The 23,906-nt window shown below is 42.9% G+C and overlaps 1 protein-coding gene across 5 annotated transcripts in view; it reads left to right on the top strand.

The window, feature by feature from the left end:
* DOCK9 (dedicator of cytokinesis 9) overlaps nucleotides 1-23,906 on the top strand; it is a 278,961-nt gene that overhangs the window by 184,850 nt on the left and 70,205 nt on the right. For 4 of the 5 annotated variants that reach the window (XM_074989534.1, XM_074989526.1, XM_074989505.1 and 1 more), the window contains exons 34-36: nucleotides 10,360-10,496; nucleotides 17,500-17,614; nucleotides 19,224-19,290. In XM_074989534.1, the coding sequence (XP_074845635.1) occupies nucleotides 10,360-10,496; nucleotides 17,500-17,614; nucleotides 19,224-19,290 (319 nt within the window). Of the gene's footprint in view, nucleotides 1-10,359; nucleotides 10,497-11,458; nucleotides 11,679-17,499; nucleotides 17,615-19,223; nucleotides 19,291-23,906 lie in introns of those variants that run through there. The other variant, XM_074989544.1, reaches the window with a different exon arrangement.

Below are 23,906 nucleotides of genomic sequence, written 5' to 3'. Positions count from 1 at the left end.
CCACTGTCAAGATGCAGGATTTGTTGTATCTAATCCATCCAAAAGAGATGTCTATCCAACCTCCTTTTGAAATCGACAGTTGAGAAGCTATCACAACTTCCCTTAGGAGACTATTCCAGTGTCATACTGTTTTTACAGTTAGGAAGCTTTTCTTGAAATTTAATCTAAATCTGCCTTGTTGCAGTTTAATCCCAATGCTTCTTTTCCTGCTTTGTGTGGTAGGAAGAGAACAATGTTCATCCATCTTTTTCATGACAGCCTTTCAAGCATCTGAAGAATGCTCTGATACATCCTCTTAATCTCCTTTTTCCAAACTAAACATATCCAGTTTCCTCAGTCTTTGGGCATTTGACTTGCATTCCATCCCTTTTGTCTTTGCTCCCCTCTGGATTCTTTCTAGTTTTTTCACATTCTTTCTATATATTGTTGACCAAAACTGGACACAGTTCCTCAGCTGAAGCCTAGCCAGCAGCTAGTAGAGTGGAGCTATGGCTTCCTATGACTTCCATGCCATGTCTTTATTAAAGCCACCTAAAATTACATTGTGTTTCTTTCACTGCTATTGCATTACTGGCTATTCTTGAGGTTGTGAAGCATCACAACACCAAGATCTGTGAAAACAATGCTGCTACCAAGCCAGTCTCCCCCGATTTTGCATTTGTGCCTTTAGTTAAGTATATCACTACCTTTGTTTCTGTTTAATTTCACATTGTTGTCAATGTCATGGTTCTTCAGTTTACGAAGATCCTTTTGCATTTTGGCTCTACCATCCGAAGTATTGATAACATCCCAAGCTTTGTCATATGAATACTTGATAAGTATGTGCTCTAAAACTGCATACAGGTCATTAATAAACATCTGGACATCAGGCCCTGAACAGTTCTCAGTGGAACCCCACCAGAGACCTCTCTCCAATCTCCTTCTGTTAATAACTACTCTGTTTGCAATTTTCACCAATTATGCATCCACTTAAAGGTAGTACTGTCAAGTCTGCATTTCTTTATCTTACTTATCAGAGTGTTATATGGGACTGTGTCAAAAGCCTTGATGAAGTCCAGATATATTGTATCTACCACATTTCCCCAATGCACCAATTTAGGCTACGTCTACACTATGGGATAAATTTGAATTTATTAAAATTGACTTTGTAATGCTGCATGTTATAAATTTGAATTGGAGTATCCTCAGCTCCCTACAGGCTCCTCACAAAGTCAACTTATTGCTGTTACACTCAGTCGCTGAACTTTGGCTGCTGCAACAGTGCATTGTGAGAACCTATCCCACAGTTCCCTCAGTCCTGTAGCATTCTGGGTATTTATTTTCACTGGTGCCGCATGGGGAAAAAATGCTTCACAAATGGTTGTGGTATCATCTTCCCACATCGTGTTGCCTTTGTTCCCCTCCTGTGAAAAGCGAACAGCCATTTTTCTGAGAAGAAGGAAGAAAAAATAGGGGCATCAACAAAGATCACCAAATAAACAGAAATCTCTTGCTTCTACAACTGAATTGCTTTTTACAATTGTAGCTGTAACTGAATTTTCAAAGCTTATACAAAAAGAAGCAGGTGTCTGAGTCTTCTTAACTGGCTTTCCAGCAACTGTCCCCCATCCCTGGATTATATATGATCCCTGAAAATAATACAGGAACAATGCAAATCTTGAAGAAAGAGGTAGAATAGTAATCGTTTTCAAAACAGATTTTGTGAGGCAGGGTTATTGGCTTCCCAGTCCATCACATAGCTTCTGTGCCCTGAGATCACCCAGCAGTCTGTCTTCGCAACTAGGCCTCCACACAGCCTTCCCTGTGTTAAGGGGACCAAAGCTTGAAGGAGGAGGATGGGAAAGGTTAAGAAAAAGATTTTTGACTTCCCACTGCACTACACAGAGTTGTCCAAAATGGGAGATGGCACTCACCAAATTTCAACAAGCTGTGGTGCTCAAGTGGGACTGTGAGGGTGCCAGACCTCCTCACCATATGGGTGAGGGGTTGGGTGGATCAGAGGATGATGGGACAGTTGGCATGGTCCCTGAAAATCTTTGTGTGGGGACCATGGCTGCAGAGCCAGTTGAAATGGTCTCCACAGAGAGCCCAAGCCCCCCAAAAATATTTTTCAGCAGAGGGATGTGGGTGCTGTGGCTGCAGAGCCAATTGGAATCATCCCCCCAGCAGGAGCAAGCCCCCAAAAATATTTTTGTAGGGGTGGGAGGCCAATTGAAGCAGTCCTCCCTGGCAGCAGCAAGCTTCCAAAAATCTTTCCCATCCTTGGAACCCTCACTGCACACAAGCCAGGACCCAATGCTGCCTGGCAGCATGGTCCACAACATACAGTAGGCACATCCTTTTATTGGGTTGGAGGCGAGGCATATGATGTAGTTGGGCACGGGAAAGACCCCGACTGCATGGCGCCTGTATGGGGGTAGGAGGGGGCCCTGCACAAATGTAAATCGAAGAAGTTGTTTCTCAGCCTCTCTTTCATGCACAACCTCCACAACAGCCTACCTGCCATGTGGAGCAGTGGGACAGGGGCTGGTGCCACCACTGGGGGAAAAGAAAATCCAAGTGCTCAGCTTGCAGAGGTAGAGACAGAACCAAGAACTCAGGCTATTTTGAATGGGTAGATGCGCTCGCAGTGCTGATAGCAAAGAGAGGAAGCGAGTTTCTCAGCCTCTCATATAAGCATGATCCCACAGCCACGGGCTTTCTGATACCAAATTCAAATTTGCAGGCTTCCTGTTACCCAATTCCTGCGCATCTGGAGAGCAGCGGAGATGGAAGCAGTGAGAGCAGAGACTGTGGGTCATTATGGGATACATGTGGGACATCTCTGGAAACTAATGAATTTGATCTTAATGTGTGGTGCTTCCACACTGGCCTTCGTTCGGACTTTTAAATTCAAATTTGATACAACACAGCCAGTTTCAATTGTGTTATATCAGTATTAGTGCTCCCTAAATCAAGCTTAAAATGATATTTACAGTGAAGACAGTGACGTATATTGAGCTTACTTCCATAAATTAGAATTTATCTTGTAATGTAGATGTAGCCTTAGTTGCCCTGTCAAAGAAGGATTTTAAGCAGGTTTGCCATGATTTGTTCTTGGTATATCTATGATAGCTTCTAGTGATTACCTCTTCATCTTCCAGGTATTGGCAAATTTTAATGTTTTATACATTGTTGTAGTAGTTTCCCAGGTATCAAAGTCTGGCCAAATAGACTGTAGTTCCCTGGCTCTTCCCCTTCTCTCTTTTTAAGGATGAACACTATGTTAGACCTTCTCCAGATTTCTGGGACATCTCCTCGTCCAGGGCTCTGAGATGTTTTCAGCTAATTCCTTCAGTACTCCTGGATGAATAGCATCCAGTGCAACTGGTTTGAATTCATTCAGATTAATCAGAAGATCTCTGATATGTCCTCTACTTATCCTGGTGTGTAACCATTCCCCTTTATTGTCTTTGGTAACATCAGTGGTTGCCCGTTAGTGTTATCTTTAGGTGAGAAGATGGAAGTAAAGATGGCATTGAGCAGCACTATCTTCATATCATCTTATGTTACCAGCTCACCTTCTGCAATGAGCAGGTGACCTACATAATCCAGTCTGTCTTCTTTGTCTGACGTAGTTGACAAGCCCCTTCCTTTGTCTCTAACATATCTTGCCAGTACTAACTCATTCTTGGTCTTGGCTTTCCTGATTTGGTTCCTACACTCTCCTATTATTCTCATGTATAGTTCATTACTGACATGTCCGTCCTTCCTTCCATCTCCTGTCTGTATCCTTTTTTATTTTAGAGGGGTAAAAGCTCCTTGTGTGTAGTCTCATTAGCATCCTGTGTCTTACATCTTTCCTTTGCATCAGAAGAGCTTGATGTTGTGCTTCTATTATTCTAAAGTCTCCACGTTTGCAAACTTAATGTTTGTGAATTCAATTATTTGTGAGCAGCTCCACACCAGGGAGCACCAGCAGCTGCCACGACTTCCTTAATGTCCTGGGAAGAAGCACTGCTGGCCACTGTTTCCCTGGGCTCTGAGCCCTCCCCACCCATTCATGAAAATCAACACTCATGAGGGTTCTGAACACTGAACCCTCGCAAATGTTGCAACCCTACTGTATTGCATCTTGTAGGAGCTGCCTGCTGCTTTTGACTCCTTTTCTTCCCAACTGGCTTTTCCATGGGACCTTGCCTACTGTTTCTTGGAAAGGTGGATTTTAACTGACTCGGAAATCCAGTGTGTCAATATTGCTGATATCATCTCACAGGTGCTTGCCTTTGTGCTGGGGGCACATATCTTCTCTTGCTTTTTCTGTGAAAAATAACCATCTTAGTAAATTACCCCTGTCTTAAGCAACCAGCACTGCCAATTCTTTCTGTAAAAGCAAAGTAAAGGAGAAAGTCAGCATTAAAAATTTCGACTTAAAAAAAAATGAGACCAAAGTCTCTTGCAGACGCATATCCAGTTGTATGGAATCAAAACATGCGGTATGCCTTTCTCATTTCTCCTCATACTGTTAATCCTGAGAGTTCTCGGGAAAGTTTGTCAAGCTGATACTTGATAAGGTTCAGGTGATACTCATAGCTCCTACTTGGGCCCACCAGTTTTGGTTTTCCAATCTGATACCCCTTTCAGGTTGTCCATCTTTGCTTTCCCACCCTTCCAAAAATCTTTTCTTAAATCTATAGCCTAGTACTGGGCCCAGACCCAAAAGCCACTTTGACAGGATGGAGACAAACTGGTTTACTCTACTGAGAATTGCTCACTGTCTAGTCAAGTCTAAATTCCTGCAAGTAAAGCCTCTACAAAACAAGTGTGTATGTAAATGGAAGCATTTTTCAGTACGATCTAGTCAGAGAACTGTCCAGCCAGATAATTCTTCTCAGGTTTGTTAAAGTGTATTTAGCAACTATTTCCTGGATTTTTTAATTGACCAGTAAAGTGGCTACTCATGGTTTTTTCTTTCCAATTGTTAACTCTACAGTTCCAAATTCTTAGAGACTGACTGGCTTGTTTATGCTGGTTAAATATTTCTTTCCTTCATGATTCTTGAATATGGTATTAATGTCTTTAATTGAGCCTTCTTTCCAACCTTTAACATATTCTTTGAAAAATTTTTCTATAAAGACAGAATTTTTAGTGGCCATTAACTTCAGCGTTAAGCCTAATAGAGTTGTAGACCAGGTTTACACAACACATCTATATCTGTATAACTGCATCACTGAGTGGTATGAGACAGTCACACCTCTGAGTGATGTAATTATACAGAGCTAAACCCCTGTGTAAACAGAACTATGCCCATAAGGGAGCATCTCCTGATGACATAACTACTGCCTTTGCAGATGTTGGTTAACTATGCAATAGGAGATGTTTTCCCAGTGGCTTAGGAGAATCTTCACCTAAGAGCAACACCAGTGCAGTTATGTGTCTGTAGTAATGTGTGTGAAGGCAAGTTCACAGGCTTTGATGGCTGGGTCTACATATGTCGTTTCTCTAAGGATACAGTTATGCTTAGACGTCGCCCAGAATTTCTTTGTTCAGGTTTCTTATACAGCAAAGAAGATGCTTCTTCAAGTGACTGCTCATGCCCATCCCAAGTTGGGTGTGTGCTGGTGCACTCCCAGTCACCAGAAGTTTTTTGTGCTATCCAGTAGCAATAGGGTTGATGTGGTGCCCCCTGGAGTGCTGCTGATATAGTGACCACTATATGCACTGCCTGAGGCCCACCCGCCCCTGCTCAGTTCCTTCTCACCACGCTGCCAGTTGTTGGAGCTCTTGCTTTCTCTGCTCAAATCATAAGTTGGTAGCCTATTGTAGTGTAAATAGTTGTAGTACTTGATAGTGTTTTAACTGATAGCCGAGGCGGGGCTTTCCATCCCCCTCAGTGCCTTGGCTCTGGGCTTTAAGACTTGTTCAAAGTGCTGCAAAGTTATCCACAAAAGTGACCCCCCATTCAGCCTGTTTGATTTGCTTGAGGGAAGGACACTTGCATGACTGCTGTTCAATTTGTAAGGGCTTTAAGCCCAGAACTTTGAAAAATAGGGCCCCGTGCCTTAAAGTCCTTTTAATGGAGGTGGCTCTTACACCTCAACAGTCTCCAGCAGGAGCAGAGAGTGGAGCCTCCTTGATGCAAAGTGCACCTGGGCCGTCAACCATGTTGCCACCCAATGACTCTAGGCACTGGGGGCAGGTGTAGGCACCATCATCTTCTCAGTGCCATAAGAGTCAATATTCAGTGCCGAGGTACAAGAGGCATCGCTCACTGAAGTCAAAGCTGGGTGGCCTCAAGTCCAAGGCTCTGGCGCACATTGTCGAAGGGCAGGAGGCGCATGTGTTGAAGATCGGGTGTGGAGCAGCAGCCCGCAGGCACTGGTCTTGCCCTCTGTACTGGAGGCGTTTCGAGCAGCACAAGGACTTCTTCAGATGATGGTGTCGGGTCCTTTTCCATTTATGGAGAACAGGCACCATAGCACTGAAGTGGAGAGACTGGGACTCATGGATGTGACACTGGCACAAACCCCTCTGCTCATGTCGATGCTGGCACTGACACTGTATCTGGTGCCAAGTGCTCCAGTGCTCACCCAGCAGACTGTGGGCCAGTTTCAGGTGCCCTATGCTCTGGCACTGGCACCATCCTTGGTAGACATGACATCGGCGCCAACTTGATGGCCCCACCTTGGTCATCTGCCTCTGAATCGGCATGAGAATTGGACTCCTTCTACTCAAGCTCCACATGGAGTAGGAGCTCGAGAAGGTCACACTGTAGCCGTCACAAGCATCGTAGTTGCTGCTTGGAAGATATAGGTTGGCTGCCAGCTTTGCAGGCAACTCAACAATGGCCCTTCTGGACCTCGTGGGCATTTCACAAGGCACAGGGCCAGGCTGTTGGAGTGCCTTTAACGGTGTCAGGGGCCCTGCTGATCCCATGCTCAGCACCGTCAGCGTCACTGGGCATCCCACCACCAGAAAAAGGACAGGAAGCATTGGTCATTGTGGAGCCGTCTGTGTCTACTTCATTGGCATTGACCTCGGCACTGTCGTTGGCACCATCGCAGCGGGACTGGACCCCTTTGGTGCTGGCACCATCTGTAATTGTATCTCTGGTGCTGATGGAACAGGCACCAGCCCATGCACAGGCACCAACTCAAGTGCAGGGAGAGGTAATGGTGCCATTTGTGCCACTTGTTGCAGGTTTTTCTGGCCAGTCGGTGCTTATGCCAGCTCTGCCTATGGTGCCCCCTGGTTTGCCTATAATTTCAATGGGGGGCCAAGTGCCAGAGTAGTTCACTACTGCCCTTCCCCTCCAAATGGAGACACAAGTACTGTCATCTTCTTCCTCCCCAGATGAAATGGTACCGGGGTCATTGGCCTCATCTGTATTGGAAGATAGCAGGGCATTTCAACAGCTCCTTAGAAGAGTTGCCCAAAACTTGGGAGTGCAAGCAGAGGAGGTCCAAGATGACATGGACCCTGTCATCTGCATTTTGTCCTCAGCAGGCCCCACCAGGGTGGCTCTGCCCATAATCAAAGTAGTTGCCACTATGGCTAAAACCGTTTGGGAGACCCCTGCTTCCACCCTTCCTGTGGTCCATAGGAATGAGAGACAGTACTTTGTCCTATCCCAGGGCAATAAACATTTCTTCACATATCCCCCACCTGACTCCCTGGTAGTGGTTGCTGTTAGCCATAGAGAGTGCCAAGGGTTCCCCAAAAATAGAGAACCTAAATGCTTGGTCCTCGATGGGAGGCAGATCTATTCAATGGGAGGCTTGCAATTAAGATCTGCTAATCGTCAGGCTCTGGTTAACAGGTATGCTTATCTACTCAGCACCCTGGTTCCCCTGAGATGGTGCCTCCTGAAACCAAGCAGGACTTCACAGCTATGGTGGAGGAAAACAAACTGATTTCAAGGGCGGCCCTGCAGGCAGCATTGGATGCTGCCACAAGGTTATGGCCTCTGGAGTGGCAGTGTTCAGGGGGGCTTGGTTGCAGGTTTCCGGCCTGCCTCAGGAATTCCAGCAGACTATCCAGTACCTCGCCTTCGATGGCCCTACCCTATTTGCAGGTCAGACAGATAAAAGACTGCATAGTCTGAAATACTCTAGGGCCACCTTCTGCTCCTTGGGCCGGCATACACCTTCTAACCAACTCAGGCATTTTAACCCCTATCCTCAGCAAAGACAGTTTCCACAGCTGCAAAGGGATGACAGTAGAAAGCAGAACAGGACGGGCAGGCGCCATTCAAGTCAGCAACCTGGCAGCCACCAACATGGCCCACAAGCGCCCAAGCCTCAGACCCTGTAGTCAAAAGGTTTCTGAAAGGTTTAGAAAGAATCAAGCTCCAGGTTTGGGCACCACTGCCTCCATGGGATCTCAATTTGGTGTTAGCCAAGCTTACGGGAGCCCCCTTTAAACCCTGGCTACCTGATGTTTCTGAGTTACAAAACAGTGTTTTTGGTGGCAGTCACCTCAGCCAGGAGGGGAGGGTATCTAAGTTGAGGGCACTTTCAGAGAACCCCCTTGCATGCAGTGTTTCAGAAGGATAAGGTTAGGCTGAGACCTCACCTGCATTTTACCTAAGGTAGTTTCCACGTTGCATGTTAACCAAGGCATTTCCCTACTGGTATTTTACCCAAAGCCCCATGCCTCTCAGAGGGAGCAATGATTACATACCTTGGACATTAGACGGGTGTTGGCCTTCTACATGTGTAGGACTAGGCCCTTTAGAAAAACACAGCAACTCTTTGTGGCAGTTGCTGATAGAATGAAGAGCCTTCCAGTCTCCTCCCAGTGGATTTCATCCTGGATAGTGACATGCATCCAAGGAGTGTTACAAGCTTGCTGGGGGTTCCTCCTACGCTGGTTAGGGCGCACTGCATGAGCGTGCAGGTATTGTCTCTGGTGTATTTGGTGTGGGTGCCTATCCAGGACATCTATAGGGCAGGCACCTGGTCCCAAATCATACATATACAGCATATTACACTTTGATGCAGCAAGTACAGGAAGATGCTGCGGTGGGCAGGGCTGTCCTGCAGTCCATTCAGGGCTCTGACCCCACTACTTAGGCATTGGCTTGTATTCACTCAACTTGGAATGGACATGAGCAATCACTCAAAGAAGAAAAGACAGTTACCTGTTTTGTAACTGGTGTTCTTCGAGATATGTTGCTAATGTCCATTCCAAAACCCTCCTGCCTTCCCCACTGTCAGAGTAGCCGTCAAGAAGGAACTGTGTGGGGGGGAGGGGCAGCAGGGGGGCAGTTGAGCGGTGCATATATTGGTTGCATATTGGCACCACTCCATGGGGCGCTGCACTGACCCTATAGCTATTGGCTAGGGCAAAAGCTTACAGCGACTGGGCTTGTGCCAGCACACACACAACTTGGAATGGACATGAGCAACACATCTCGAACACCGGTTACAGAACAGGTAACTATGTTTTTCCCTTCACTCTGTGATTAGGGTATACTCTGCAGGGCTCAAGCAAACTCTCAATGTATCAGGCCAGGTCTGCACTTAAGTGGAAAGTTGAATTAAGGTACACAATTCCAGCTATGTTAATTACATAGCTGAAATAGACATACCTTAATTCAGACTTCTGTGCCATCTCCACTAAGGGAGGTCAACAGGAGCATTTGCTCTCATTGACTTCCCTTACTCCTTACGAGAAGCAGGAGTACCGGCACCTACATGGATGCACAGTAAGTTTGATTTCGTGTGTTCCTACAAGGCATGCAAAATTGGACTTTTATCGTCTTGGAGAAGCACCTACTTGGATTTCTGCTTAAATATTTTGAGTGAACACTACCCTCTAGAACAGTTGCTCTGTTCGGAAGAGCTGTCTTGAAATCATTATTTAGGCAGGGATCTTCTCGATCAGCTACACAAGAGGTAATTGCTAGTTAGTCTGTATGAATAAATACTCCAAGAAGAAAAAATACTTTACAGTGACTGGAGTTTTGTAAGCTGCCTTTGTCCTCACCAATCTTGCTATGGCTCTTCTCTTCTGATATGTAGTCCTCCTACTAGGTTTCAGTTTTGGTGAAGGAAGTGAGTGTTACTTGGGGCTACTCCACTCTTTATGCCCATGGAATGGAAGGGAGAAGGGCGTGCAAGCCAAATGTGCAGCTTCCAATTCTAGGCTCCAGCACATGGGTATACACATCTACAATGGGAGCTCTATAGACAAAAACAAATTATGCAGAAACTTTTTTAAAATGTGTTGGAATTAATATTCTCTCAATTTTACTGAAAGAAGACACGTAACTTTTTTTTTTTTTTAAATTGATCTTATTTTTGTGAAAATAGTCATCCATTATTAATCTCAGTAGTATAGTTTCTCATATGTATGTCTTTCATTTTTAAAATTTAGCTTTGCCATATACTCCATCATCCACTCCAAATGTTAATTGTGTGAGACATGCTGACTCAAGAGGCTCTCTTCTAAGTACCGATTCAGGAAACAGCTTCCCAGAAAGACACAGTGACAGGAGCAATTCTCTTGACAAGGTAAGGGGGGGAAAAAGAAAAGGCTTTCGAATGTTTTCTTGTTAACAGATACAATTCAGTATCATTTAGGAAACAGTCTACCTCTTAGTAATAAATCGGTCTAGACCCTACTAGAGTCAACAGGAGTCTTTTTGTACTAACCCCCTTGGGAGATGAATTGCATTCTGTATGTCAGCATTGATTAAAACATGAAATAACTCATTTGAAAGTGTTGCTATACATAAACTTCTTTAACACAAAATACAGAGTAATTACTGTATGTGGACGTACTATTTTCTACCTTATACATCTTTTATTTAAAGAAACGTATTCAGAAAATAGTTGATACTGTTTCCAGTGCTGTTTAAGGGCATCTGAGCTACTAAAAATAACATCATAAGGTTTATGTTCAGTAATGAAAATTTAGGGTTGGTTTTCAAAAGTGCTGAAGTGACATAGTGTAAGTCCCATTGATATTCGGTAGGAATGATCATAAATCACTTAGGCTGCATCTGCATTCACCCCTCCTCCCTCCCGGAAGGGTCATGGTAATGAGCAGATTGGAAGATACTAATGAGGCGTGGATTCAAATATTTGTGCTTCGTTAGCATGTCCCTGTAAGATCTTGCTTCCGGAGGTTTCTCTTCCAGAAGCAAAGCTGCTGTGTAGACAGGGCTTTAGAGTGGGGTTTTCAAAAGTGAGGAAGGGCTAATCTGCACACTGTTCATACATCATTTATCTAAACATGTTTAGAAACAAATATCATTACATTTTCCATGACTCTTCCCTAAACTGGGCTGGTGATACTGTTAGATTGTTCTGGATGTTTTAGAATGTCTTTGCCAGTTACAGAAACCTCAGTTATTCAGACATGTGTTTTTTGTAACTCACATAACACTTAATTTTCTTAAACATTGTTGAGCATGTCTTGACAAATATTTTAGCTTTCTTCCACTTAACCCTAACATGCCTTTGTGTGGCAGAGGGAGAAACTTTCCAGAAGGCATTCTGCTCATGCTATGTGCTTTAATGAAGAGGAAGAAGACAATTCGCGCTTAGCAAAGAACAACCGTGTTACAATGGACTTTTCACTTCTGACAATTCCACCTTTACCTGAGAAAATGTTTAATGTTGCTCTTTCTCTTCAGTTAAAAGAAGTATTTTGGTTTTTGTGGTTGATAAAATTAAAACTCTGGGTGTAGAGTGTTGTTACTAGAGTTTTGCCATGGCTTTGCATCAGTTTATATCTGCTGTAAAATGATGGATCAAATACTGAAACAATATAAAAAGTTTCTTTAGAATGTCACGTAGGTCCCAATCGTGCAAATGTATATGCATGTGCTTCATTTCAAACACACAAATAGATCCTTTGAAGTCAGTGGGGCTACTCACATGCTTAAATTTGATTTAAAGCATGGGTACAAGTGTTGGCAGGATTGGGACCTTAGCTTATGGTTTCAGTTATTTAAAAGTAGAATAAACAATATTTTGTTTTCCTTTTTTTCCCAGGAAAAAATAAATATATATAAAATATAGACTGAGAAAAATCTTTAAATGAAAACATGTTCTGTAGATGTAATCTGCTGCTAAAGGGCAAAACTGTCACCCAACATTTAGTTAATGTCTTAATTTTCAGTGTTCTACCAGTTGATTGATATTTGGGCTGGAACTTTCAAAGGAATTTAGAGGAGTTAAGTGGCAACCATTGACTTTCAGTGGGTGTTTGGGTGCCTGACTCTGAAGCTCCTTTGAAAAGCCGGACCTAGTCTACCAGTTTTAGGTGTTTTGCTTGATGTGACTGCTGTTAATGTCTTGCCTATATTTAACCCGATCAATTGTCCACTGAGTGCATTTGAATTTTTCACCACTTGTATAAGGATTTAATTAACAAGAGACCAAAGCAATTTTTTTTTATTATCCATTGAAAAAATATCTGTAAAGATTCAAATTTGTGGGAATTGTATGTTCCTGAAACATCAAATCTGAGCTTTTTAGAAAACCAGTGACTGCTAATGTTATATGCATGCTTTCTCAATTCAGATGAGGTTTCAAGGATCCATGGCCTTAGCTTCATCCCAGTTCCTTTACTGCTGCTTCAGTAAACTAACAATATAATTTATTTGATGAGCTTTTGTGGGACAGACCCATTTCTTCAGATTTGGGTCTGTCCCATGAAAACTCATCAGCTAGTAAATCATTTTGTTCATCTTTAAAGTGCTATGCAACTTCTGTGTGCTGTTAGAATACAGACTAACATGGCTACCTCTCTGTTACTACACTGCTTCAGTAGAAATGTAAGAATCTTTGTTTTCCTCCAAGTTAGCATTAAATCTAGTTCTACATTCAGTTCCACTTCAAAGTTATTGTGCTTCACTTCATGTCTATTGGATGCTTAATTTGGCCTCATATGGGTATTCAGCTCCAGCACAGTAATTTTGCTTCCAAAGCTATGGTTTGGATTCCCAACTGTTCAGAGTATTGACGTGATTTACATGCTGAAACTGTCTATCATTGGTCAGCATTTCTACTTCCTGTGGTGATGAGCATTCATCAAAGCCACTCCATTCAAAATACTTTTAAATGAAGTCTTCAGAAAGCAACAGCATTTTCTGAAGGCACCCTTCATGGGACAAGTGCTCTGACTGTCTGAGGCTGCTCCTGTGTCAGCTTTTATCCAGGGAACTACTTTTCCTGGTTGGTTCCACCAGCATTGAGGATATAGTCTAAACATCTCAAAGATCCAACTACTTTACATAAAACTGAAAATTTGAAACAGTTTTATCCTAACAGTTTAATGAATTCAGGCATTCATAGACAGCATATTTCTCTTACAGTCACATAGGCACCATTGTTTTAAAGTGGCCTGAAGTAGAGAGGGGGGACTTGGGGATGTAGAAGATACTGCAAAGATGCCTTGATGCTGAACATTGTGTCTAGTAGGCATCCTGCCTTCTTGGAATTACTTTCGTTTCAAATCTATGACCTGTCAAAGATTAAAACCAGCACATTGAATTGAAAGCCTCTGACAACATTGTGCAACATGGATTTAATGCATTTTTTTCCATATTTCCTAAATCGTAAGCATTCTGAATCACTCAGGAACCCTGCTCAAAGAGCTTTTCTCTTCCCTATTCCTTTTCTATTGATCACCTGATATAGAAAGAATTGGGTTTACTTTAAGCTTTTTAGCACTGCTCTACACTATGGACTTATCTAAGTATAACTACATTGCTCAGGGTTTGGAAAATGCCCATCCGTAAGTAGCCTTATTGTATTGACCTGTCCCTCCACGCCGTAGACAAAGCTGTGAACACAGGACGCTTCCTTGTGTCTGCAAAGCTACCACTTCTAAGGGAAGATGGAGTGCTTATGCCAGCTGGAGAAGCTTTGTAAGGAGCAGCTCTGCCATCAGTGTAGCTATTGCAGTGCCCTAACTAGCTAATCTTACACCTGAGTCAAGAATATAAAATTGCGCCCCCTCATATATTCATAGTAGTTATTTTGTAGAAAAGGGGAAGATACACAACACAAAAACAACACACTGCTTATGCTGGCTGGGGTGGGGGCTGTGTCTGGTTTCCCTTGGGCACACTTGTGGGGGAGGCTGTGTGTGGTGGACCCACTGCATGCCCATCTCTCCTGCCTCAGTGTGTCCCATGCTCCTAGCAGTCGCTTGCAGTGGGCTGTGGCAAGACCACAGGGAAGAGCAGGGGGTAGGTGGGTGTGCTGGTGGCATTGGGTGCAAAGCCAAGATAGTAATGTGAGAGGAGGTGCTGTGTGTAGGGCCAAGGGTATGTGTGGAAGTGCTGGGTAGTGTGCAAGCAGTGTGAGTGTGATGGTGATGTGCCTATAGGCAGCATGTGTGTGTAGATGCTGGTGGTGTTGGGAGAGGGTGTGTGGAGGTAGTGAAGTGTGTACACATGCAGGGTGTGAGTGGTGGTGCTGCTGCTGTACCAAGAGGCAAGTGTATGTAAATGCTGGTGGTCCTGTGTGTGCAGGAGAAGGGTGTATGGAAGTGGGGCCGTGAGCAAGGGCAGGGTGTGAGGAGGTGGAGTGATGGGCATGGACCAGGTGTGCTGGTAGCACTGTGTGTCAGGACAGGTGTATGTGGAGGCGCTGTGTGTAGGGGCAGTGTACGTGTGTATGCAAGCACTGCTAATTCTGTGTAAAGCGTGTGCTGGTGGCAGTGGAAATATGCACAGGGGCAGGGGTGAGTGTGGTGCTGTGCACAAGGGCAGGGTGTTCTGGAGGGGGGGTGTGTGTGTGTGTGTGTGTGTGTGTGTATGCATGAACAGGAAGTGTAAGTGGTGTCGTGCACCAGGGCTGGTGTGTAGTGCTCTGCACAGGTGTTGGGAAGGTGGGTGGCACTGTTGGCAGGGGCATGGTGCATGTGGTGGCACTGTGTTCGGGGCCAGGATGTGTGGAAGTGGCACTGTGTGCAGAGGCAGGGACAGAGTGTGAGTGGTGCTCTGCACCCTCCAGGCACCCCTAGGTTCCTTCTTTAATGCCTTCCCCAGAGCCGGGCACCCCCATCTGTCAGCTGATGGCCGGGTACGGGTGCCCGAAGAGTCTGCTCTGTGGAGGCAGCACGACTCAGTGCCCAGCTGTTACTGCACCTTACCACTAACCAGGCTGAATATAGCCAAACCGGCTAAGGTTCTTTGTTTGTGTTTGGCCAGGTTACAGCACCTAGAAGGAGTCAGGCTGAAGCTTAAAAATGGTTACTACTTATTACAAAGCAGAAATGAAAAATCTTAATGGTTACAGTTGCAGGAAAAGTTAGATAAATCTTAATGGTTACACTGTTATTGCTCTATTTGCTTAGCTACTATAGTACCATGATACAAATGACATGTCAATTAGAGAAAGTTACCCATTTGAGGACCAGATGCGTCAGACTAAAGAGCTCTTACTATTAAGTGTGCACAAAAAAAAAAAACATTGCAGGTATAATTCTCACCCCTGTGTCCTTCGACTCCGGCGTAGCCAAGGTTGTTCACTGAATCCCTCGGGAAGAACTGTACGAGGAAGGGGGTCCCCTAGATCCTCAGGGGGCAATAACCTTACCCGACCGGCAGGAATGGGAAACTGGAGCTCAATTAGAGTAGTCTGCCGGGCCCCTCTTTATACCCTTGGGGCACGTAGGTTCTTCCTTATCTCAAGGTACCAATTGTACTGGTTCGTCTTTGTGACGCCAGCGCTTGCAGGGCAGTTACACTTGTAAGGACAGAGAGAACTAAATTTATGGAAACAGGGCAAACTTTCACACGAGGAGTACAGTTCTCCTCCTGGGACCAAGTGTGGGGGATCAACTATTGATGCCAGCCAAGGGCAGCTTGAAGCCCCGAGGCTGACGGCTAGCCTGTTAGCCCCCTTATCTGTATTCTTCAGTCCAGGGTCTTGCTGACATAGCACATCTGTGTTTGTGAGGCACCAGACAGTGTGCTCTCAAAACATTCCAAGATTGTGCTGTCTCTTTGTGCTGTGTGCTCTGAGGCACCTAAGAGGGGCAGGCAAGATGGAGTAGAGCAGGGGGATTCTGTCTGGCTACACCATTCCCACCCCCAGCCTGTATATTCTGGTGACCAACCAGGGCCACCACTGATGGAGCGGCGATGAAGCTGCTGCACTGGGCCACAGGAGCTGCACTAGGGAAACAGCAGTGACAGGCCACCACCACTGCTGCCGCCATGCACTTGTCCCACTGTGTGGTAGGGTGCATGTGCAGAGTGGCGGGAGGGGTGCCCCACAACTGTGGTTCTCTGCGCTCAGTGCCCACGGGTGGAGGCCAGCACACAGATGAGTGACACTTGACTGCCCTGCAGAGGCTCTGAGTGAGTGCAGGGCTCAGGCTACTGTCACATCTCATGCTTGCCCCTGGCCAGGGCCCATTCCTCTCTCCTCACTGTGACCTGCTGTGTGGTCCCATGACCCAGAGCAGCCTGAGGCATCGTAACGGGTGAGGCAAATAAGCCACTTGCCTCGGGTGGCGGGTATGCTTCAGGCACCCTGAACAGCGTCCTGCACCCCCTCAGCCCTGCACCTCACTCAATTCACCCGCTTTACAGCCCTGAGGTATTGTCTTCACGAAGCACTTGTGCAGCTGCCGCGCTCTACATGTAAGGCAAAACCTCAGATTACCTGTTTATGCCATTTAGGGATAAATCCAGGAGGAAAGACCATCTTGACTCAGAAGGCCTTAAAGGAGAAAATTAAATATGCGAAATGATTATAAGCGTGGGGTGTTTTTTTTAATACTTTCCACCTGGATCGAGAGGCTGTCAAGGAAAGGCTTCTCCCCCAGAAAAAGAGATCTGCTGCTTGAAACACAGTGCATATGAACACACATTGCTCTTTTCTTAGTTTGGTAACTAAACTTGATGCATAGCTTAGAAGTTCCTTTTAAGTACACTTCCTTCAAGGTTTGCTGCTGCTGCTGTTGTTAACTAAGTGGATTATACAAGTAGTTGCTGGAGAAATGAAAGTTATTTATCAGTAACTGGTTCTCCAAGAACACTTGTATTACATGTTTTCCATACACATCCCTTTCTTCTGGGGTTCTCAGGTATGATTTTTTTTATGGGGAAAAAATGAATTAGGGCCACAGTTCCTTGTGACCTCATTACAAACGTGCTCCGCAGGAGAGTGTTCATATGTATGTTTACACTCCAACAGCTCTTTTCCAGAGAGTTCCAACTTGGCACCAGTGTCACATGCATTTCCCACAGGTGTAGATACCAACGTGTAATCATAAATTGCCCTTATTGATAAGTAGCCCTTTTTCCTTGAAGAGGAAAAATGCATGCAAAAAAAGGATAAAATATTGAACATGAATGAACTTAATTTGGCTTAGTTTGTGTGCAGTTAGATGGATTACTAAAATATATCTTTATATCAATTTTGATCTTGCCTTCATTCTGATATCACCTTTTTTTCAAGGAAGTTAATAAGGCAGTTCAAAATTGTTACATTTTTAATGCTTTAAGAAAATGTTTCATTCAAATTTAATCCTGTTTATTTTCAGAACCAGCACTGTGGCACTTCAGGAGGTTCTGTAGTTCGAAGTGACAAATTCGACCAAACAGAAATCAAAAGTCTACTCATGTGTTTCCTTCATATTTTAAAAAGCATGTCTGATGGTAGGTAAACAATTCTGTTAAATGTACATTTAAGAAATGGAGGGGTTGATTTATATATTTAGAGTCCTTCAAATTATTTTCAATAATGGCTGTGATATATATTCTTAAACCTTTCATGTGTGAGCTGATGTACTTGAGTGATTAAGTCCCACTGGAAAACTTGTAAATGTGGTTTATTCCCTTTAACACGATATACTTAATTGAAGATCTGAGTAAACAAATGTGTGACTTGCATTGAGGATTGGAGAAAAAGAATGGTCCAATGTTTGGAGCTCTGACATAGGACTTTTGAGACCTGAGTAATTTATTTACTTTTTGGGTATATTTTTACCGTTTTAAAAATTGTAAATTAGAGCATCTATTGGAAAGAGGAGGTTAAATTTCAATTGAAACTATTTGCCCAGAATTTGTAAATAGCTTTTACAAAACAGTGTGTTTTGGTGAATAAACTGTCTTAAATTTTTATGAAGCTCTGTAAAGTATTTTGTAGCACTAGAAACTTTGTATACATAGTATAAAATATTGATGAGAGAGCTAGTACAGTTATCAGAAATCTGAGTATCAGTATAGTTTTCAAGGATGGTATGAAACTAACATTAATTCATAGTATCAGAGGGAAGTCCTGTGGCAGCTTATAGACAGATATTTTGGAGCATAAGCTTTTATGAGAAAAAAAAAAAGCTTCATTACGATAGTGACTCAGAATGAGGTCTACAACAGTTGCTGAAGTGTAGCTTAAAATGCACATGCTCTTTAAAATCTGAAGGACAGAATATTTTTCTGCCTGTAACTCATGAACCTTCTAAACAGTTTCTTCTATGACCATACATCAGATTTCTTTGGTATGATTAAGTCAAAGGGACTGAGAACTAATATTATGCAAATTTTAATTTTTGTCAGTTCTTTCTTCCAAGTAAAGTAAAGGTAGGTACTTAATTTCAGCACATATTAGATCTATGTATTGGGAAATATTTGTGCAAGCTGTGCTTTCAAAATCTCACGTATTGCAATGTCAGGAATGAGACACAAAAATGTTAGTTATATATTTAATATTCATTACACTTTTTACATGCAGTACACCATATAATTATTTGATATTATTTTACTCACTGTAATTACAAAGAATAAAATAAAACAAAAATATTCCTTTAGTGATTCACTCTGATCTTAAACTCTGTATGTGATGTATATATTTATATTTTAAAATGTACAATGAAAATGCCTTGTGTAAAACGCTTAACAAGAAACCTGCAAATGGGTGGCTTTTTATCATTTCAAAAGTTGTTTTTCTAGGAATTGCACACTAAACAATTGTTTTATTTTACACATGTATAATATTTACACCTCTACAACTTAATTCAGTAGTATGCTGTATAGTGAATAAATATGTACTGGAGTAATATTCATTCAGAAAACTATATTTGAAATACAACATTAGATTCAAAGGAAATTTTAAATTCCACAGAAAATGGTGACAATTGTATGATTCCGGAAAGCCCTTTTCTGGCCTGCCTGAATTATCATAACCTTAGCGTTGAGAGCCAATGGTACAAAATTCTCATATTAATATTAATTACTTTTGATTTATTTAAATTTTTCTTTTTTCTAGATGCTTTGTTTACATATTGGAACAAGGCTTCAACATCTGAACTTATGGATTTTTTCACAATCACAGAGTGAGTTTGCTTAGCTTTTCATAAAAGTTGTGTATTTGAATTTGCTTAAATCTACAGAGAGACATTCAGATGTTTCATGTTGATTCAAAGAATGACATGATCAAGCAAAATTTAGAAGACCGCTAGTTAGTTTTATGTGCAACATTATAGAATATTATTATTTACACATTAATTGGGGAAGTTAGGTTGGAGACTTACTTTTGTCACTTGCTGAAGCTCTTAATAGATTGGTAGATTGGAATCTTTAAAATGGTGCTGAATACTCCCTTTGATGTCACCACCTCTTCTGTGTCCCAGTTGGAACCAGAACCACTGAAAGTAAAGATGCAGTTACAACCCAGAATAAAGATGCCTTTTACTGCGTTTTTTTTTTTTCCTGAATGCAGTGTTATGGCAATGTCAGTCATAGGAGAGTAGAGAATAAAGGGGGTGAGGTAATACCTTTTATTAGACCAACTTCTGTTGCTAGAGATTGCTTTTCCAATGGTTTGGGAAACATACTTAATGATGTTTTATTTCTGAATGAAAATATTCAGCTTATTCAAAATACTGAACTTTCCAGTTTTGCCCTTTCCTATTTCACCTCACTAGGGCAAGTCAGCTAGACTCTCTTGAACAGGAAAACTGTGTCCATCCTAATGTCCATTTGCTTCCTAGAGCTTGTCTGAATGCCATAGTGGAGAGAAGTCAGGAAGCAGCAGCAGTTTGGAGAGAGGTGCAGTAGCCTTTCTGAAAGGCCTTCCTGCCTTGCTCCATTACAGATTATGCTTTGTCATTTGCACTACTTGTGCAGGGCCATTGACTCAGTGATAACTAAACAGTTTTGTATTTATAGATGTGATGATCAAAATGTGCTCTGTGCATGAGTCTTCGTATGTCAATTAAGTACACCTATCCCTCCATCTACTAACATAATTTTTCCATGAACACTGTTTGAAAGGAGAAAATTCATAAATCAAAAATGAAATTCCTGTTAATTTCAATGTAAAAATTTCTCACCGTATCCTGACTCCCCAGAAAAATCACCCAATATTCTTCCCATGTTACAATACTATACAATCATAAAAATTAGAAAAGTGCTACTTTATAGCTTTTTTATGACATTTATTACCACCAGTCAGTTCTTAGATTGTGGTGAAGAAGGTGATGTTGATGTGAGTTCCATGGAATCATCTGCGTCATCATCAGAAACAGCTCTGTAGTGACTTTAACCTCCTTAATTGGGGTTTTACCTTCAGCTTTTAAGGTGGAGGGCTACGTATCAGCTGATGGCAATGAGTATTTAGGAAGATGTGATGAGACTGAACATTGGAAAAAAATGATAGAATTAAAGTTTTGCACTACAGCCTTCTTTTTCCTGTCGTACAGTTGCTGATAAGCCGTGTCTACACGTGCACGCTACTTCGAAGTAGCGGCACTAACTTCGAAATAGCGCCTGTCACGGCTACACGCGTCGGGCGCTATTTCGAAGTTAACTTTGACGTTAGGCGGCGAGACGTCGAAGTCGCTATCCTCATCAGGAGATGGGGATAGCGCCCTACTTCGACGTTCAATGTCGAAGTAGGGACCGTGTAGTCATTGCGCGTCCCGCAACTTCGAAATAGCGGGGTCCGCCATGGCGGCCATCAGCTGAGGGGTTGAGAGACGCTCTCTCTCCAGCCCCTGCGGGGCTCTATGGTCACCGTGGGCAGCAGCCCTTAGCCCAGGGCTTCTGGCTGCTGCTGCTGCAGCTGGGGATCCATGCTGCAGGCACAGGGTCTGCAACCAGTTGTCGGCTCTGTGGATCTTGTGTTATTTAGTGCAACTGTGTCTGGGAGGGGCCCTTTAAGGGAGCGGCTTGCTGTTGAGTCCGCCCTGTGACCCTGTCTGCAGCTGTTCCTGGCACCCTTATTTCGATGTGTGCTACTTTGGCGTGTAGACGTTCCCTCGCAGCGCCTATTTCGATGTGGTGCTGCGCAACGTTGAAGTTGAACATCGACGTTGCCAGCCCTGGAGGACGTGTAGATGTTATTCATCGAAATAGCCTATTTCGATGTTGCTACATCGAAATAAGCTACTTCGATGTAGGCTTCACGTGTAGACGTAGCCATAGCGTCCAATAGCTTCATGAATTTGTCACTTGCATGCTGAGCTATGTTCTGAGTTTGGGTCATTGCCATTGAGAATTTTGTGTAGCTGCCTCCAATACACTGAAGAATTTTGAATGCTTTAGTGTCCAGCATTTTTTGTAGTTCATCCAATTCTTCCTCCTCCTTTTATGATAACCTTTCTGCATCCATCTGAATTAATTCATCATTAGTCAGTTCTTCACTGTGACAATAATGGGTCTTGAACATCAGCTGTGTCTACCTCATTGAATCATGCTTGAGTTGCCAGTTGCACGATAGAATTTTAACGTCTTTCACTTCACCCTCAAAACCATGACTATCATGAACGTATTTCAACAATAGCTTTTTCCAGACACCATACAGGATACTTTGAGTAATTTTATTCCATACAGCTATGATATTTTCTATAGCCATCTTGACATTGTAGTTCTTCCACAACTGCTTAATTGTTGGTTTGTCTTCTCTGTCTGATGCAGATATGAGAGACCTCACCACCAGTTGCAGATAAGCTTTAAATGTAGCAATGACACCTTGACCATTGGCTGAAGGATGGAAGTGATATTTGAGAGCAAAAAAACCACTCAGATGTGATCCCCATGGTCTTTAACATTCATAGTGTAACCAGGAACATTACTGAGGATCAACAAACATTTATTATCCAGATTATTTTCAGTACAATATTTTGAGATGAACGATGAAATGTAGCCTGTTAGGTAATCAGCAAAAACCTGCTTTGTCTTCCATGGCTTTTGATTAGAATGATAGACCACAGGTAATGATGCCTTGTTTAAGCCTTTAAGCACCCTTGGATTATCAAAATAGTAAACAAGGGGAGGCTTCAGTTTCACATCTCCTTTCAAATTTCCACGAAGAATTAACATAAGTTGATCCTTCAAGGCCTTGAAACCTGTTGCTTTTGTTTTATCCCTTGAAATAAAGATACGAGAAGGCATTCTTCTCCAGAAAAGCCCCATTTCATCAACATTAAATATTTGTTTTGGAGCATATCCATCTTCAATTACTCATTGCAGCATGGCTGGGAAAATGTTTGCTGCCTGAATATCAGCAGATGCTTCTTTGCCTGTAACATACAGACCATGAATGCACTTTAATAATGTGAATGCACTTTAAAGCACTCAAACCAACTGCGACTTGCTTTGAATGTTATTTTGGTGGCCCCAATTTGCCTCTCTTCCTCAACTTTCTTCTTTGGGTCCACCAAAAAAGACAGGATTTTCTCCCTTATGATGATGATTCATTCATTATGTCTGTCAGTCCAATGTATTAAAAGTATTGCATCCCTGCCCTTTGTTGTTTGATGCAACTTTTTAGCTCCACAAACATATGTTTCTGCCATTTCTTTTATGTTTCCTTTCTGCACAAAGATCATGCGCACTGTTGATGCCTTCAAGTTCATTGCCAAACATCTGTCTTTTGATTGCTGGCCTTCCTCAATTCTTCTAATAACTTCAAGTTTGGAAGCCACGGTTATTGGTTTCCTTGGTTTCTTGGCCTTAGTGATAGCTCGTGAAGAAACTTCTTTACATCTAGGACCCTTGATAATCAAAAATAACAAAGATATTTGAAGATTATCACTCACAGTCAAGATGACGCAAACACAACAAAGCAGGCGAACCAACTGGGAAGAGTTGGGTGGCTGAGGGAAATGAATCAGCCTCACAATGCATACTGCTGTATTCCACCACGTTTGTTAGTTAAGAAACAGACACTCAGACACAGGCTGGTTCTTCTTTGTAGCAAAAATATGTTTGTAAATTGAAAAATACAAATTTACATTGTTGTAACAAAAATTTGTAAATCAAAAGTTTTTGTAAGTTGAGGGATAGGTGTATATACTTCAAATGCAAGTGTCTATGTGGACATGTGTGTATTTCACATGCCCAGAGTCTGAGAATTCTTGCAAGGAATGTCCATTGGTCTGTACCTGACTTGTTTGCCTTGTTTCAAACTGAGAGTATAAGCAGTGGGGTGAACCAGCCACCTCTCCAATTCATTGTTGTTGTCACGTGGTTTGAATCAGTACCTCTGATGCTTCTGCTCCCCTTGATCTGCAGCCTTCAAATATTTCAAAGGTTTATGTTTTAGAATAGCTTTGGAAGCAGTTTTTAATAGATCTTAGTGTAGAGCATGTTAGATTGCTCATCCTAGGAATCACTCACCTTCCCATAGCCCAGTACAGATAAGAGACTGTGTCCAGCACAATGAGCTTTGAAAACAGTCTGTCCTCTCCACACTCTATGACAAATACCAACAGTGTGTTGTCTGCTGCGAGGAAATGCACTTGTCTGTCAGGCACAATATTTCTTACGACTTCTTAGCCTCGCTTGTGAGGCATGGAAATTTTGGCTTAAAACGTACCTCAAGGAGAAGCTAACAAGGGCCCAATCAGACCTAGGCCAGGGAACCTGCACCCTGTATGGCAGGGGCCAGCAATCTTTCTGAGGCGTAGTGCCAGAATTTGACCTTTTGACTTCTATATATGGTTTG

The sequence above is a fragment of the Carettochelys insculpta genome, chromosome 1 (assembly GCF_033958435.1).
Source record: "Carettochelys insculpta isolate YL-2023 chromosome 1, ASM3395843v1, whole genome shotgun sequence".
NCBI classification, from domain to species: Eukaryota; Metazoa; Chordata; order Testudines; family Carettochelyidae; genus Carettochelys; species Carettochelys insculpta.
This window is presented reverse-complemented; position numbering and strand designations above follow the sequence as displayed.